At 38.0% G+C, this 17707-nt stretch overlaps 2 protein-coding genes across 6 annotated transcripts in view; both read right to left on the bottom strand.

The window, feature by feature from the left end:
- Positions 1–534: 534 nt before the first annotated feature.
- On the bottom strand, positions 535–3859 carry Tmem35b (transmembrane protein 35B). Its single transcript, XM_046468445.2, has 3 exons — positions 3696–3859; positions 2175–2355; positions 535–1237 (listed from the first exon to the last, which is right to left on the bottom strand). Exons 1-3 carry the CDS (start codon positions 3798–3800, stop codon positions 1062–1064), a joined length of 462 nt encoding a protein of 153 aa, XP_046324401.1. The 5' UTR covers positions 3801–3859; the 3' UTR covers positions 535–1061.
- A 1564-nt stretch (positions 3860–5423) lies between these two features.
- Positions 5424–17707, bottom strand: part of Zmym6 (zinc finger MYM-type containing 6) — a 37732-nt gene continuing 25448 nt past the window's right edge. For all 5 annotated transcript variants that reach the window (XM_058570914.1, XM_046468439.2, XM_046468441.2 and 2 more), the window contains 2 exons: positions 9954–10107; positions 5424–7484 (listed from right to left, as the gene is read on the bottom strand). In XM_058570914.1, the coding sequence (XP_058426897.1) occupies positions 5614–7484; positions 9954–10107 (2025 nt within the window). In that variant the 3' untranslated portion in view covers positions 5424–5613. The remainder of the gene's footprint in view (positions 7485–9953; positions 10108–17707) is intronic.

Genomic DNA, 17707 nt, shown 5'->3' with positions numbered 1-17707 from the left:
GTGGTGTAACATACATAGACTTCTGATTGCTCCTACCCCCAAAGCAATTTATAAGCTGATATAGAATATTGGTATAAATAAACTTTTTCCTATTTTCCCTCATGGGAGGCACAGTACTTTCCAAAAGGTGAAGTGGCTGGTGACATGACATGTTGTCCACCTTCCCTTCTGATCCCCAGGATTCCTCCCAGGCTTTGGGCCCTGCTGTACCATTCAGCATTCCAGGGAGTTGGCTGTCCCCAGATCTACATAGGAGTCAAGGAGCCCTGGACTGGGCCATATGTCACCATCAAAGACCAGTGATTTCAGGTCCTATAAAATGACTCATGCCCATTTTTGTAAGCTCTGCAAATCTGAAGTGTAAGAGAGAAAAAAAGAATGGGAAGGAATCTTTCATGTGGCTTAGAAGGGCATAGTCAGAAAAAGATACTTAAACTCTGTAACATTCAACCTATAAATTTTAAAATGTGTATTTTAATATCTCAAAAATTGTATGCCTTTTGAACCAGCACCTTCACTTCTAGGGAAAGGAAATAAGTATGCAAAGATGATTTATTGTGAGGTTTACAATCACAAAAAATTGGGAACGTTCCTCATGGAAGGTAGACTAAATCCTTATAATGGAATACTATGCAGCCATCAAGACTAATGAGGTAAAAGAGACACGGAATGGTGTTATAGAATACTAGGTTTAAAAAGTAGGTAATAAAATAGGATATATGATCTCATTTTCATTTAAAAATATATAAATCTATACAAAGGCATAGAAAAAGACAAGAGATATAGTACCAAGGCATTAAAAGTGGTAATTTTGGAATATTAGAATTTTGGTGTTTTAAATTTCTTTTCTGCTTATTTTCTATTTTCACATGACATGAAGAATGTCAGTGTGTGCAACATCTATCCCTCAAAAGAGAGCAGTATAGTTACAGAGAGTAATCAGGGCTAGGTAGACAAGATGTCTCTTTCAACACTGGAAGACATGGAACGTACTGGTAATGAAGTGACAGACTATTCCAGCATGTTCCTGCTGTGACAGCTGCATGGTATGAAGGGACTCTCTACGTCCAGGGTTCCTTGAATGCACTTGGAGTCTTCTTCCTAGAGTGTGTGACCATCTTCTTAGTTTGGGCTAAGAACTGGCAGACGTCCAGCAGCAGCAGGAGCCCCAAGCAGACAATGGCTGGGATGGAGGTGCTCAGTGACTCTTTCAGAGATACCAAAGTGAAGATAGCCACTGGAATGGAAAACGAAATCCCTGAGGCTCCCTGGAAGCACCCAGAAGATCCAGAGAGCTCAGGGGTTCCAGCCTAGGCTGACCCACTCCAGCCAAGCCCTCCGATTAAACATCCTCCACATGAATCCTTCTCCTCATCTTTGGCTTCCTGGAGAAAGCAGGACCAAGAGTTAGAAGCCTCTTGGACTAATAAAGGCTCACTCAGAGGTTAAGAAAGAAACGGCAACATTCTAGTCGAAGGGGGCAGGGATTGTGAGGTAGGTAGACAGGGATTGGGGAACAAATTTTCCCCGATCCTTCTTCTTTCTTAATCCTACATCTACAGGAGGGGAGGAGTTGTGGGAATTGTGGCAAAAGTGCTGGCAAAGATCTGAAAATGAGGAAAGGTCTAGAAATGGAAAGAATGCTTAGGAGATAGGGTGGTAACAGTACCAATAATGGTGACACAGGCCAAGGGGATAAAGAAGAGCCTGAAGATGTCTAGTCTTTGAGGCAGAGCTGTTTCTGTCATCAGCAGTTCCTGTGGACACAGCTTCTACAAGAGGCGCCTCACAGAAACCATCTGCCTTTCTGTTCAGGGGGCCTTAGCTTCCCAGCTCTCTACTCCCATCTGCTATACACATAAGCCAAGTGGTAGCTGCTGTTCCTCCCCTCATTCCAGGAGTGGGTGTGTGGAAGGAGCAGGGGCTCTGAGGTTATAATACATCCTCATAATGGAATACTATGCAGCCATGAGGTAAAAAGTATACTTGACATGGGTTAGTATTATGGTATATCAAGTTTCAAAAGCACCTGTCCTCTTCTGAAGACTATGGAAACTGCAGCAGAGCAGAAAGTGTTCTTGGTCCCAGAGAGAAAAGGTGGCAACAGTAGTGGGGGAACGAACAGGTCTTCTATCATTCCTCCCAGAAGATCCCATTTCCCCAGGCCCCCTTACCCATCATGAGGAGGGTCAAGAGGAAGTTACTGATATCTTGTAGCATCAGTGGGCCCACGACCAACAGCAACCCAGCCAGCAGCTCCAGCCAGCCCACAGCTGTTTGGTAGTTCACAGGATCTGGCTGGTAGCCGAACAACTTCAACGGGAACACCTCAGCAAACTGCACGAACAGGGCTTTCTACAAATGGCAGGGAATGCCTGTCAGCCATGCTCACCTAGGAAATACTGTCCAGATGCCCCACAGGGGCATTCTATACCTTTGTTCGCAACCCCCTTAATAAAACCGCTATTTACCCTAGGTCAGAGCCTGAGGTCAGCCTGGAAAAGCCACCTTGTGGTGCTGAGCTTTGAAATCAGGATACATACATGCTCTATGCCCCAAGTGAGAAGAAGTTGATTTTCTCATCAGACCTCTCAACAGATTACACCCTGGCCCCAGGGCTTGGGCCTTCCCCTCTAGGAATAAGGCCTTGAGGATTCCAAGATCCTTTTTGTTTTGTTACTGTTTTGTACTGGGGATTAAACCAATGGGCACTTTACTACTGAGCTATATCCCCAGCCCTTTCTATTTTGAGACAGGATCTCAGTGGCTTAGGGACTTGCTAAATTGCTGAGGCTGGCATCAAACTTGAAATCCTCTGTCTCAGCCTCTCAAGCCACTGGGATTACAGGCAAGCCCACCACGCTAGGCCTGGTTCCTCTTCAGACTGCTTTTCAGGGAATGTTTGCAGGTGATGAGGTGGTGGAAGCACTCATTAAACAGACCCCATCTTCAATATCCTCAGTTGGGTTCCGGATTCCAATGTGGCAGACTCAAGGAAGAAAAGGAATGGCTCAGTAAGACCCTCTTGCTGAATTGGGCCGTTCTCTAGGCCAAATGACAGCTCACCCACAGTTGCCTTTTCCTGCTCTCCCACTTCTCCTCTACCTCTCCTACTCGGCCCTGAAAGCTCTGGTGAGATTCTTCCCCCAAATAATCCACCATCCTAAATCATAAAGGGAGTACCCAGGCTTGGGAGAGAGGGGCAACTGGGGCCTCCCTCAAAGCCTGGCCTCTAGGAGGGGCCGGGGGCACTGGTAAGCTGGAGATGAAAGCTTTTCTACACTCTGGAACTAGCCAGAGAGCTGGCAGGGGCTTTCTAGGCTTGTTGGGAAAAGAATGGATTGAATTAGGAGAGTCTGGTTTGGGTCCTGCTTCCTGCCTTCAGGGCAGGTTTCCTACCTGCAAAGTGGGGATTACTACAGCCTGCTTCACGACTCACCCCAAAAGTAGAGGGGAAGAAGGTGGAAGGACACTCATCCTCCGCCAAAAGGGTGCCCAAGCACTCCTCTCGGGCTCTTAATTCGCTCCGCGAAGGCACTGCTCAGCCGGAAAGGGTGGTCCCACCCGCTCCCGCCCAAGGAGGAGCCAGAAAACTCGAGGAACTCCGGGGAAGTCCCCGGCGCGGGTCCCCAGCTCCCGCGCGGCCAGGCCGAGCACTCGCCACGCTCCGGGCCCCCGCCCACCCACTCGCTCACCATCTGCTGCGACACGGGAGCCGAGATCTGCGAGAGCTTGGCCGCCCCCGTGAGCGCAAAGAAACCGCCCAGCAGGACGCGCAGGGCGGCGAGCACGAGCGCCATGGCCGCGCCGCTCAGGACCCAGGGGCCGCCTCGCGGGCTCGCTTCCTCCCGCCTTCGCCGCCGCCGCCGCCGGAAGGCCGCGCCCCCCTCTGGGACGTGCCCGCCAGGCCCGCGGGCTCCCGAGCGAACTGCCACCGCCCGAATCCAGGGGCGGCCCCGCCTCCCGGCCAGCACAAAGTGGAGGCAAACGTGGGCATCTGGCCAGTGGCCGCGCAGGAGCCGCGTTCTGCCCCAGAGCCCGGACTTCGGCCCTGCGACTGCCACACTAGCAGGAGGAGCTGGGCTGTCGCCCGACCCCAAACGGCCTCAGTGTCTGCACCCACAGGGCAATAAGGCCTTGGCTCTCAGGAGTGGCTAACAGGCCTGCAGAAAATCATTTGTAAATGAGTAATCTGAACAACCTAATACATAGATAACCAATAATTTAACTAGTCGTGCAGCGCGGTGGCGCAAGCCTGTAATCCCTTAGGAGGATCTGAGTTCAAAGCCAGCCTCAGCAACTCAGTGAGGTCCCAAGCAACTCAGTGAGACCCTGTCTCTAAATAAAATACGAAACAGGGCTGGGGATGTGGCTCAGTGGTGGAGTACCCCTCCCCCCCTCAAAAAAAAAAAAAAGGTGTTCTTGTATATCTTGCTTGAAGTATCTGCCCTCTGACGTCTCAGCTGAATTTAAAATGTGAAAGGTGTTTGAAAATTCAGATACTTGTCAGGGGAAGAGAGGCTTTCATTGAACAAAGCGCTGTAGGCCATTCCTGGTCCATCTGCTCTTACCAGGATGTCTGTTTAGAGCTGGCTGGGCAAAGTGTGGGCCAAATTCTGCTAGCTGTTTGGTTTTTCTGCTCTCCTCCATACAAGATGATAATGTTTGTTTACCCTTTTTAATGATTAAAAAGTGCAAGAAGTTTTCGTGACACATAAAAATTATACGAAATTGACATCTCAGTGTTCATAAAGTTTTACTGAAATACTCATTTGTCTATGGCTGCTTTTACACTGCAACTGTGTAGGAGTGGCCACACTATGGGTGCAAAACCTAATATTTACTATATGGCCCTTTGTGAAAAAAGTTTGCCAAGCCCTGGTCTAGCGGGCCAGAGAAAGCCCCAAACAGTCTCAAACTCCCCTCTGTCCTATTCCCTGTTAACCATTACTTATGATCTTTGTTTTCCACCTACCTATAATCTGCTGGGGGCTGCCTGAAGACAGAAATCTCTCATGTCCAACTTCAACATCCAGATTGTGCTATCATATTAGAAACTGGGCCTTTGGGCAGGGGGAGGTAGTGGACTCCTTGTAATCCCAGCAGCTCAGGAGGCTGAGGCTGGAGGGTAACAGATTCAAGGCCAGCCTCAGCAATTTATTGAGACCCTATCTCATAAAAACAAAAAATAACATGAACTGGGAATGAGGCTTAGTTGCTGAGCACCTCAGTTCAGTCCCCCATACAAAAAAAAAAAAAAAGGTCTTTAATTAGATGCAATCTTGGTCACTAACCCAAGTTTGTCAACCAAATTCTCTATCTTGGATTATTAAAAAACTAAACATAATTATGCACAAATGCGTAATTATTAAATCCTTCCACAAAAATGAGAAAATTATTAAAACAAACACTGAAAACACAAATCCACATTAGGAAATTATATTTTAGGATAGTTACACAAAATTTAACACAAAATTAGACTTCTTTATATTTTTAGTGGTAGATGGTCACAATACCTTTATTTATTTGTTTGTTTATTTAATGTGCTGAGGATTGAACCCAGTGCTTCATACATGCCAGGCAAGTGCTCTACCACTGAGCCACAACCCCAGCTCAAAAATTAGACTTTGATGATAAACAACATGCACACTGCTTTTCTTTCTCCTTTACTAATTTTTCTATCCTTGGAATTAATGATGTGACTGCAAGTCTCAGGGCAGAGCCAGAAACCAACAGATTTCTTTGTCTTGACACAGTCAAAGCTGAAAAGGCAGCATCACATAAATAAACAGTTGAAAAAGGTAATAAAAATTTCATTGCCTTTTCATGCAGTTCTGGGTAACTTGTCTTTGCATTTATCCAAAACTGCGTTACAGACACTGATTTAAATAGTGACTGTAATCCTAAATCTGAAAATAACTGTTTTAATTTTTCTTTTTCAAAATTAGTAAGATTATTATTTTGATGATTCGTAAATGGGTTAATAATCCACAAATTTCCTGGACGCAAGTCATCTTCTGGTGGGTAGCAGTCATGGAACATTTGAGAAAGTCCTTCCAGGTGCTCAAGAATAATGCTTGTGATATTTCTCACATTTAAGTCTGATGAGTTTGAGAATTCAGAAAATGAAGGGAACATATCATAATCATTCTCTTGTGTCCGCTTCAACCACATTTTTAACTTTTTCTTATAAATATCCATTTTATTATACAAATTGAAGGAAGTAGTCATGGTTCCTTGAAGACTTGAATTTAACTCATTTATAAGTGAAAATATATCCGCTAAATAGGCTAGCTTTGCAACCCATTCCTCATCATGAAAATAGGTGGCGAAATCTGAATGCTTTTGATTTAAAAATATTTCAATTTCATGTCGTAATTCAAATAACCTTGTTAAAATTCTCCCTCTTGATATCCAACATATTTCAACATGAAGTGGTAAATTCACATGCTCGGGTCCCATCTCTTCACACAAAATTGTTAACATCCGTGAACTTGATGAATTACTCTTTACAAAACTTAAAATTTGTGCTGACTGCAAAAGAACTTCATGTAAACATGGAGACAACTTTTCAGCTGCTAAGAGTTCACGGTGAATAAAACAATGTGTAAATGCCACTGTACTCATGGCAACTTCTTGAATTTTTGCCCTTAAATCAGAATACCTGCCAGTAATGCTTGCAGCCCCATCAGTACAGAGACCAACACAATGTTTCCAATTCAGAGATTTACTATCAATATACTTATTTATTAGTTCAAATATTTCAAAACCAGTGATTTGAGAAGGCATTTCAAGGCAAAATAATAATTCTTCTTTTATATCACTGTACTCATAATCAATGAAACGAATATAGCACAAGAGAAGGGTGGTATTTGAGATTTCTGATGACTCATCTATCTGAAGAGCAAACCACGCTGACTCTCTGACCTTTTGGATCAGCTGATCTTCAATGTCTGCAGATAATTCATCAATTCTGTATCCAACTATATTATTAGAGAGAGGAATGGTTTTCATTTTGTCTCCAGCACTTGAACCCAAAACTTCCGAACACATTTCTACTAAATATGGTTTGATTAATTCTTCAGCAATAGAGAATGGCTTCTTGCTGGCAGCAATTTGGAAAGCAATTAAATAAGAAGCTTTCACAAGTGACTTTTCAACTAGTAAACACTTTTTTAAAGAACTGTTTTGACATTCCATTTCAAGAGATTTTTGTACAAAGAAATCTACTGGCTTGTTTTCTAATTCTGAATGTTTTGTCTTCAAATGATGAGAAAGATTTGCCGGCTTCAAACTTTCACTGGGTAAGATCTCTCCACAAACGACACACTGTGGCCTTGGTGAACTCTCTTTTGATCCAGGACACATAATACAACCAACCTTTAAATATTCCACATCATAAGTCTGGAAAAAACCTATTCTTTTTTTCTTTGCAGGTGGAGAATCAAGTTCTGCATCATTTTTCTCATTTGGCATAGCTAAATCTGAAGGAAATATTTGAATCACTGTTAAATGTGTAAACTGTTAAGTTCAAGAACAAATAAGCATTGTTCTTTGTTTTTTCCCCACACATTTAAAATTTATTTTTTGTTACTATTTATATTTATGAAAATAATATCCTGATTAAAGTTTTAAAAACAGACTATAATACCTTCATGATGCCATTAAAAACTCAATTTCCTCCTTTGTCCAAGGTTTGGCCACTTGATTATAATAAAATTATAAGCTGTAAAATGTGAAATTAATTTCAAGTATCTAATAGTTTACTGGAATTAGTTCTGAAGTCCATGACACACACAGATTAAGAATAAATTATTTTATTTTCAAAGAGCTCAGGAAAAAAACCAAAATGTTAGAAGAAGGAAGTACTTGGTGAATCTAGATAAAGGGTATTGCTGACATTAATGATACTGTTTTTCAATCTGTCTGAATTTTGATATTTTTCAAAATTAAAGTTGAGGAAAAGAAAGAAACCTAGTTATTTAGTTAAAGACACAGGGGCAATTGTTGATTGTGATATCCAGTGTCAGAGAGGGTGAAGAGAAATTAATCCTATCCAACACTGATATTTAGAACATAAATTGTAACTTTTCAGGAAGGCAATTTAGCAACAGGTTTTAAAAGCTTTAAAAACTGACTACAGCCTTTGAACGAGTAATCCTGCTTCTTAGGATTTGTCTTAAGAACATAACTAGACAAGTGGACAAAGATCCATTAATACACTTTAACTTGACATTGTTTATAAGTATTAAAAAATCTAGGAGCTGGGGGTAGAGCTCAGTGGTGGAGCACTTGCCTAGCATACGGCATGTTTTGGGGTCAATGCCCGTACTGGAGAAGAAAGGAAGGAAGGAAGGAGATAAATAAATCTGAAGTTCTAGTCTTAGGGGGTTGGTTATGTTATATACTCTGAAATTTATGTATATTAAGAATTCTGATGTATATTTAAATTTATACTGACATGGAATATTTTCAATAGTATGAAATAACAAAGCAATTAACAGTTTACAACAGTATACAGAAAATAATCTAATATTTAGTCTAGAAATTTAAAAATGTATAGGTACACATATACCCCCACATATAGATGCCCACAGAGCCTTTACTAACCTCCACATGTGATCATATAAATTCATGTACATAGTGTATCATTTTAACAGGGATATAAAATAATCAAATCTCCTGAAGAAGAAAAATAGCAATTTCTTTGACTCCTACCATAAGAAAGGTACCCTGAATAAAAAACAACTGAGTACTTTTTGACAGATTTTTTTTTTTTTTTGCTATAGTTGTTATTGTTTTTTTTTTTTTTTTTTGAGACAGGGTCTATCTAGCTAAATTGCTGAGGACAGCCTCTAACTCCTCCTGAGTTGCTAGGATTAGAGGTGTACCGTGCCCACATAGACTAAGCTTTTTAAATACAGATAATTACATAAGGAAAAATCTTTATTAAAAATAAATCAGACTGGATATGGTATGCATGGCTAAAATCCCAGCTGTTCAGTCAGCTAAGGTAGGAGGATCAAAAATTTGAGGCTAGACTGGGCAACTAAGCAAGGCTGTAAGCAATCTAGCAAGACCCTGTCTCAAAATAAAAAATAAAAAGTGCTGGGGAATATGGCTCAGTGGTTAAGCACCCTTGGGTTCAATCCTTAGTATCTATCAATCAATAAAGACAAATAGATAAATAAATAATAAAGGGCTGGGGATATAGCTCAATGCTTTGCACTTGCCAAACATGCCCCGGGTTCAATTCCAGTATCATTAAAAATAATTTTAAAAATGCTTTGGGCATAGCTGGCTACTAAAGTAATTGTAAATACAAGCACAGTGGGCTTAAAAGTAGTTAACATGGACTGGAGCAATAATTTACAGCTTTTTCAAGTATGAAGTCCAACAATTTTTCTGATCACAAACATCTTAGATATGTCTAACAATTGAAGTCAGTGTTTAAAAAAAAGAAAAAAGAACTAAGGTTAAACCAGTAATACTTTATTAAAAATAAAATCAGACTGGACATGGTATGCCATGTCACTTAACTCAGGGGCACTTAACCACATCTCCAGCCCTTTTTATTTTGAGTCAGGGTCTCACAAAGTTGCTTAAGTCCTCACTAAGTTGCTGAGGCTGGCCTTGAATTTAGGATCCTCCTGCCTCAGCCTCTTGAGGGGCTGAGATTATACACATGCACCACAACACCCAGCTAAATCAGTAATAAATTTAATCAAATCTTTATCTTAGTAATTAAAATAGTTGTCTGCATATTTGGAAAATAGCAATACACACATGTAGATGTCTGTGTATATACAAGTCTGTTCACATACATGTGTGCATGTGAATTTAGAGAGGTGATCTAGAAATTAATGTTTTTCACATTCAAGAAACTGTCAATTCTTTCTTTCCTTTCTTATAAAAACCAGTAAACACATTGGGGAAAGCACAAAGTCACGTACCTGTCTGACATTCCTTCTGTTGTGTATGTGGTTTGCAAGAGGTGGCCTTGGTCTGTGTGACAGGCTTACATAATACAGCTTTATTCTTTAAAAGCTTGGAAGACTGAGAAGACTGGGAAGATATAAGTTTCATGGCATCTGATTGTGCACTTTCCTAGTTAAATACAAAAGAGAGTTTTTAGTTCCTTATCACTAATTACTATCATTTAAAAGTGATATATGGGGGGGGGGCTGGGATTGTGGTTCAGCAGTAGAGCGCTCGCCTAGCACGGGCGGGACCCAGGTTTGATCCTCAGCACCACATAAAAATAGAGGCATTGTGTTGTGTCCATCTACACCTAAAAAATAAATATTAAAAATTTTTAAAAAGGTGATATATCAAAAGAAATATAATTTGTCTGAAAGAGCAGTTGCAAAAAAGAAGGTACTTTGGGAAACATATGTTAATTCTCAATTCTCCTAATTGGTATCAGTTCAATTTACTGACTTTTTAAAAAAGATATTCTGAGGGCTGGAAGAGTACCTCAGAAGGAGAGCCCTTGCCTAGCATGTGTAAGGCCCTGGGTTTGATCCAAGCACTACAAAAAATAAGTAATAATTCTGCCTGTAGCATGATCCAAATAATGAAAACAATTTTTGCTGATTAGGACAATTGGCTACTCAGAAAAATTAGATCCAACCTCAGAACATACAGGAAAAAAATATTCTTTATTGATTAAAGACCAATATTAAAAAAAAACTTAAAATCACTGGAGAACTTCCAAATGATCAAAGTGCACAGAAAATATTCTTAAATCAAACACAAAAGAAATAACAAAATAAAAAAGACTGATACACTTGACCACCTGGAAATTTAAAACTTCTGTGAACAAAGGTCTTTATAAAATAAAATTAAGGATAAACAACAGAGTGGGAGAATGTATTTAAATGTTTATTCATTCAGTAAATATTTACTGAATGTTTACCACAAACCAGGGACTGTTCTAAGCTCTGGGGATAGAGCAGAAAACAAATGGAGTCCTGCTCTTATGAGCCTTACATTCTAGAGGGAGACAGAAAACAAACAAGTAGAACAAACATATAATGTATAATTCCAGATAGTGACAACAGCAGTAAAGAAAAATAAAGCAGGGTAAGGGAATGAAAAGTGACAGTGTGAAGGATACTTCTGGAGAAAACATCTGAGCAAAGATCATCTGAATTATTCAAGAGTAATGAGCCAAGCAAAAGTCTGAGGTCAGAGGAGTCCAGGCAGAGGAGCTGTATGTGCAAAAACCCTCAAGATGGAAAGGGCCTAACGTGGCTCAGGAATATCAACAAGAATGAAGCTGAAATAGTAAGCAGGGAGAGAATGGGAATATTGGGAAGGTTGGCAGAAGTCAATATGTGTAAAACCAGAAAATCCTAGTTAAAAACAGCAGCAACAACAACAAAAAAGGGACTGTATTTTAAATATGATGGGATGCCACTGAAGGTTATATTTAAATTCATTTATTTAAAATAAGTAATGAGTTGGGCACAGTAGTACATCCCAGAGACTTGAGAGGCTGTGATGGGAGGATTTCAAATTACAGGCCAGTCTCAGCAAATTAGTGAGACCACCCCCCTCTCAAAAAAAAAAAAAAAAAAAAAACAGGAATGTTCAATGGTAAAGCACCCCTGGGTTCAATCCCCAGTACCAAATAAGTAAATAATAAATGTACTTAGTACAAAATTAAAAAGGTATAAAAGTGTACATGTTAATGCCATCTATCTAGACTCAAATTTGCATACAACCACTATTACCAGTTTCTTCTAGAGATGGTCTATATAATTAAATAATTGTTTCTGACTACAAATGGTAGCAGATTAGCAAGATTGAGCACTTTGTTCTTGTCACTTAACAACCTATCTTAGAGGTATATCTACATAATTTTGTATGAAGCTGCCTAGAATGGCTTGCATAGTTGGCCATTACAGAACATACAATAATATGAAGATTCCTTGCTGACGACCATTTAGGTAGTTATAAATCTTATGCTACAGTAACTATCTTATACATAAACTGGTTCTGCATATGTTAGTATTTCTACAGAATAAAGTCTAAAGTTGTTGGTGGGTATTAAAGTACATGTACATGATTTTAATTCTGATGATATTGCCAAATTGCTCTTCATAGAAGTTATACCATATTACATGGCCATTAGCAATATATGCAAGCCTGTTACCCAACATCCTATTCAACTGAGTATTATCATAGTTTTTGCTATTTCTAATGAGTGAAAAATTATCTTATTCTAGTGTGATGAAGCATTTCTTCATGTGTGAGCATTACTTACATTTCCTTTCCTGTGAATTGTCTATCAAACCTTTGCCTTGTTTTCCTTTATTTTTTTTTAAATCCTATGCATATGCAACATAAAATTTAAAGATTCAAATAGTAAACAATGTCAAAATAATTTTCCCTCTTAAAATTCTCTCCCATTCAGTTCTCCTCAGAGACAGTCACTATAATCTAGTTATTGTTGGCATATTCAGGTATATTCTATACGTGTATACAAAAATGCACAAAGGCACACTTGTGTTTAAAGCACAAATGGGAGGGTGCTCTTCCTCTATGTCTACACATACAGAGCTGCTGCATTCTTTTTAACAACAGCATAGTATTCTATTGTATGGATATGTTATACCAAGTTTAACTACAACCAAGGCTATTATATATGCTTGTACGGGAGGTTCCACTTACCAGGCCATGTAAACAGGTGTGGGACCAGAAAGGGGTGAACTTCAGACTTTGCCTGAATAGGGCTATTTTTTCCTAATTCACATGATAATTCAAGAATGAACTCACCATGAGCCCAGTCACTGATGAAACAACCAGGTTGCTTTCACACTTCTGTTACTGTGAAAAATGCTGCAGTTTATATCCTAGTATATAATCAATTTCACAAATGTGCAAAATGTATTTGAAAGGTATATTACTAAAAATGGAATTTCTAGGTAAATTATATTTACATTTTAAATTAAGGTCTCTATTAAATGACTCTGTAGCAGCTTTACCCATTTATGCTCCTATTAGCAATGTGTAAGAATGATTTAACAATGCTGTTCATCATTTCTATCTTGGCCAATATGATTAAACTGCAATTCTAACAGTATTTCTCTAATTTTGAAGTTGAATATCTTTTCCTATGTTTAAGAGCTATTTTTATGTTCAGTCTGTAAACTGATGGATCATATTTTGGCCTATTTTCTACTGGACATTGGGTCTTTTTATTGATTCACAAATTCTCTTTATACAGTTTTTTAAACTAGCTTTTTGTAAAAAGAGTTACAACCTTTGCATTCTGTCATTTGTCTTTTGACTTTGAAATATAGTTGAATTTCCCTGTGGCTTCTTTCATGGAAAGTAGAAATGCTTTCCCCACTTCTACATTATTAAATTTTTCTCCTGTTTATTTCTTAGTACCTTCATTGTTTCTTACATTTAAATATTTTCTCTATCTAAACTTTATTTTGGTCTGAATTGTGAGGTAGAAATCCATATAGAAATCTTCTATATGTCTACTCGGCTGTCATATCATTATTGAATAATCCATATTTCTCCTACTGATCTGAAATGCCACCTTTATTGTTACTAAATTCGGACACACACACACACACACACACACACACGGTCTATTTCTGGATTTCCTTTCTGTTGAGATGTCTACTCCTGTAGCTGTGTCTTAATTATGTATGTAGCTTTATGATATCTGTAGTTTTCCAATAATTTTAATATGTGGGAACTAGCTCCTTCCTTTCTTTATTCCTCTGCTTTAGAATTTCAACAAAAAGGCTTTTGAGCATAGGAGTAACATGATTTGATTTGTTTTAGAAGGATCATTTTGGCAACCACAGGGAGAAAAAACAGGGTAAGAATGGATACAAGAAGACAGGCAGGAGGTCACTGAAATAATCCAGAAGAAAGGCGACAGTACAGATGTAGCCCAAGGGTGGTTAAGAAGTAGCCAAGGCTGCAGAGAAGCCTAAGGGAAATACAATGATTCTATTTTAGACATATTTGAGATAGTTATTCTAAATGGCTACGTCTAAATGTCAAGTAGGCAGTTGGATACATGAATCTAGCTAGAGCTCAAAGGTCAGAGCAAGAGGAATGAATCTGAAAATCAGCCCCATCATCTAGGTGGTATTAAAAACTACCTAATGACAGACTAGAATAGTGTGAGATTTCATAATGCCACCCAGAATGGTGTGCAATATAAAATTTATGAATTACTTATTTCTGGAATTTTCCATTAATATTTTCAGACTATGGTTGGCCATGGGTGACAGAAACCATAGAAACAAAAATGACTGTACAAAGACCCAGAAATCAGTTAGAAAAAGGTAATTCAGTACAAAAATAGGGGGAGATTAAAAGAAAGAAATTCTAAGAAAAGAAAATCCAAAGGACCAAAAAACAGAAATATAAGCAAACCTACTAGTAATCAGAGACATATAAAATAAGAAAACAATAAAACCATCAAACAGATTGGCAAGAGGAAAAAAAATTAAATATGACATTTAATAAAAATGAGTGGGGGAAAAAGGAACACTTTTACACCATTGATAGGTTTATAAATTAGTATAACCACTATGAAAATCACTATGGAAGTTCCTCAAAAGACTAGGGATGGAGTCACCATATGACCCAGTGACACCAGTCCTCAGTATTTATCCCAAAGACTTGTATTCATTATACTACAGCAAACATGCGTACTCATATGTTTATAGCAGCACAGTTCACAATGGCCAAATTATGGAACCAGCCTAGGTATTCATAAATAGATGAACAGACAAGGAATTGTATTATAAACACAAATGAGTTTTATTTAGTTATAAAGAAGAATAAAGTTATGTCATTTGCAGGAAAATGGATGAAACTTGAAAGCATCATGTTAAGTGAAATAAGGCAAACTCAGAAAGTCAAGAGTCAAGTCATATGTTTTCTCTCTCATGTGGAAGCTAGAGAGAAAAAAGAAGAAGGTAGGGGGATTTCATTAAAATAGAATGGTGACAGGTAGAATAAAGAAAGGGAAACAGAAGGAGGGAAGATGGGAGAAAAGGGAGTTGCTCAGAGAGTTGCTCTGAAATGAAACTGACCAAATTGCATTGTTATACTGTGTGCATGCAGAAATAACAATCAATCCCACTACTATGTATAATTATAATACAATAATTAATTGTTTGTGGTATTAAGAATTGAATAGGGGCTGGGGATACAGCTCAGCTGGTAGAGTGTTTGCCTCACATGCACAAGGCCCTGGGTTCAATCCCCAGAACCACACACACAAAAAAGAATTGAACAGGGGGGGCTGGGGTTGTGGCTCAGTGGTAAAAAGCACTTGCCTAGCATGTGTGAGGCACTGGGTTTGATTCTCAGCACCGTAGAGAAATAAAGTCCACTGACAACTAAACAATTAAAATAAACAAATAAAAAGAATTGAACAGAGGTGCTTTGCCACCAAGCTACATCCCCAGACCTTTTCATTTTTTATTTTGAGACAGGGTCTTGCTAAATTGCTGAAGCTGGACTTGAACATACAAACCTCGTGCCTCTGCCTCCTGAGTCTCTGGGATTACAGGTATACACCATTGTACTCAGCCAATTAAAAAACTTTTAAATAAATAAGTAAAAAGAAATGATGGTGAGGCTATGAGAAATGGATATAAACAAATAACAGTCACTGTAGGGCAATTTAAAAACTAGAAATCCAAATACTCTTTGACTCAATAATTCTACTCTTTCATTTCTACACTAGAGAAATTCCTGCATATAGATGCACAAGAAGACATATACAAGGATATTCATTTTAGCAGAGATTTTTTTTTTAATAGTAAAAAGCTAGAAACAACCTAATGTTTAACAATAACGCGGTGGATAATTAAATATGGTACCTACAGAAAATACAATACTAAATAGTAATCAACAGAAATGTACAAAATGTATTGTATCAACACGGATAAATATTTCTAAAAATAATATTAAATATTTTCATACTACATATACAAAAGATTACAAAATGGTCTGAAAGGACACCCAAAACTCATGATATTGCTTCTGGAGATGTGAAAAGGGGTTAGTGATAGTGAATAATTTTTAAAAAGAAAAAGGCAAGAGGGGAAAAACTGCAGGCAAATAATGGTTAATTCTAGGTGATGGGAACAAAGTAGAGCAGGAGTTGACAAACTACAGACTGTGGGCAAAGTCCAATCTTCTATCCATTTTGTAAATAAATTTTATTGGGACACAGCCACACTCACTAATTCGTCTATTGTCTGTGTTCGTTTCTGCACAGCAATGGCAGAACAGAGACCAAATGATCTACAAAGTATTTACTACCTAAAGTTTGCTGACTTTTTCAGATTTTCTTTGTACTTTTCATAATTTTTTTGCCATTCCACCAAATTTAAGTACATTTAAATAACTGAAGGGAGATTCACACTGCCATTCTTGGAGAAACAACAACAAAATGATTCTAAGACTGTCAGGGACTTCTTTCACATCATAAGAGCATTACATTATTTATTGTTAGCTTTTTATAGACTAAACTGAAAATCTTAATCAGAGGTACTTGGTAACACAATTTAAATGACTGGTGAATTTTAAAAATACTCCACATGAGGAAAGCATATATAGGGCAGACACATTAAATATGAGGTACAGAGTTCCTGAATAACCTGAATAATTCAAACCTAGCATAATTCAAGACTAACTGTCCCATTTAGACAAAGTGGCAGAGGGATGTATTCTCAGACTACATAAATCTACAATCAATATAGAACATTTGTATAAACATGTTAATAATACTTATTAATATATAACATTAAAACACTTCATTATATAATTGTATAGTTAATAATTATATTGTATAGTTAATAACAATTATTAATGGTACAATAGTGATTTACTAATCATGTAATTTTAAAATAATTTAATGTACAACATATAATATACAAATAAATATCAAAGTAAGTTAATTTAATGACATTTCATTAATATGGTATATTGCCTGAAGATAACTAAGTAGGAATTATCATCTTCCAACAACACAAATAATGGGAGAGTTAAGAGCTACTAAATTAGGACAAGCTATCTTTCTACATTCCAGTGAAAGGTGGTTTGATTCCCTGCAAGACTTTTGCTAAAGAATGAATCTAATGTGGTTTTTTTTCTCTCTTTTCTTCCACTGAGGATTTCTTGACAGGCAGATTCATTTTTGATCTTTTTCCTTGCTACCTAGAACAGCAATCCATACTTGGATTATCTTGTTCAAAAATAAATGATTTCTACTAAAACATAGTTAAAAGCTCATGCCAACAGTCTTACTGTTAGTTGTAAGGAAGACCAGGTTAATTGCTGTGGTCTTCTTCCTTCTGCCTTTGTTTTTCTAATTCTAAATCAAGCAAATTTTCATTTTTTAAATAAATTTTCCATGTTCATTTTATGTATATAATGTATAATATGTATACATATATTATAAGTATAACACATGCAATCTCTATATCCATATTAAGAGACAGAAAAATAGAACTAAGAATATTGTAAAATTAGCTTCTTCCAAGCAAATTTTTAATGGGCCCTTCATTGACTGTGCAAATCTACCTTCTTTACCACTTTCACAGAATCATTTTTATCAAGTTACCATATATTGTCTTCCAAATGATAGGTTCTTTAAGGTGTTAATAGCTTTAGAGGTAGTAGATATAGTCTGCCTGCTCAGTTTTATATT

Source organism: Marmota monax, unplaced genomic scaffold (assembly GCF_021218885.2).
Source record: "Marmota monax isolate L192 unplaced genomic scaffold, Marmota_monax_Labrador192_F-V1.1 WCK01_AAM20220418_F8-fsc00008, whole genome shotgun sequence".
NCBI classification, from domain to species: domain Eukaryota; kingdom Metazoa; phylum Chordata; class Mammalia; order Rodentia; family Sciuridae; genus Marmota; species Marmota monax.
Note: the sequence above shows the minus strand (reverse complement) of the source record. Positions and strands in the feature narration are given on the sequence as shown.

Coding starts and splice junctions, on each gene's coding strand:
- Tmem35b (XM_046468445.2), bottom strand. CDS start 3,800: ATGGCGCTCGTGCTCGCCGCCCTGCGCGTCCTGCTGGGCGGTTTCTTT. Junction 2,356..3,695: donor CTCCCGTGTCGCAGCAGATG/GTGAGCGAGTGG, acceptor TGCCATTTGTAG/AAAGCCCTGTTCGTGCAGTT. Junction 1,238..2,174: donor CTTGACCCTCCTCATGATGG/GTAAGGGGGCCT, acceptor TTTCCATTCCAG/TGGCTATCTTCACTTTGGTA.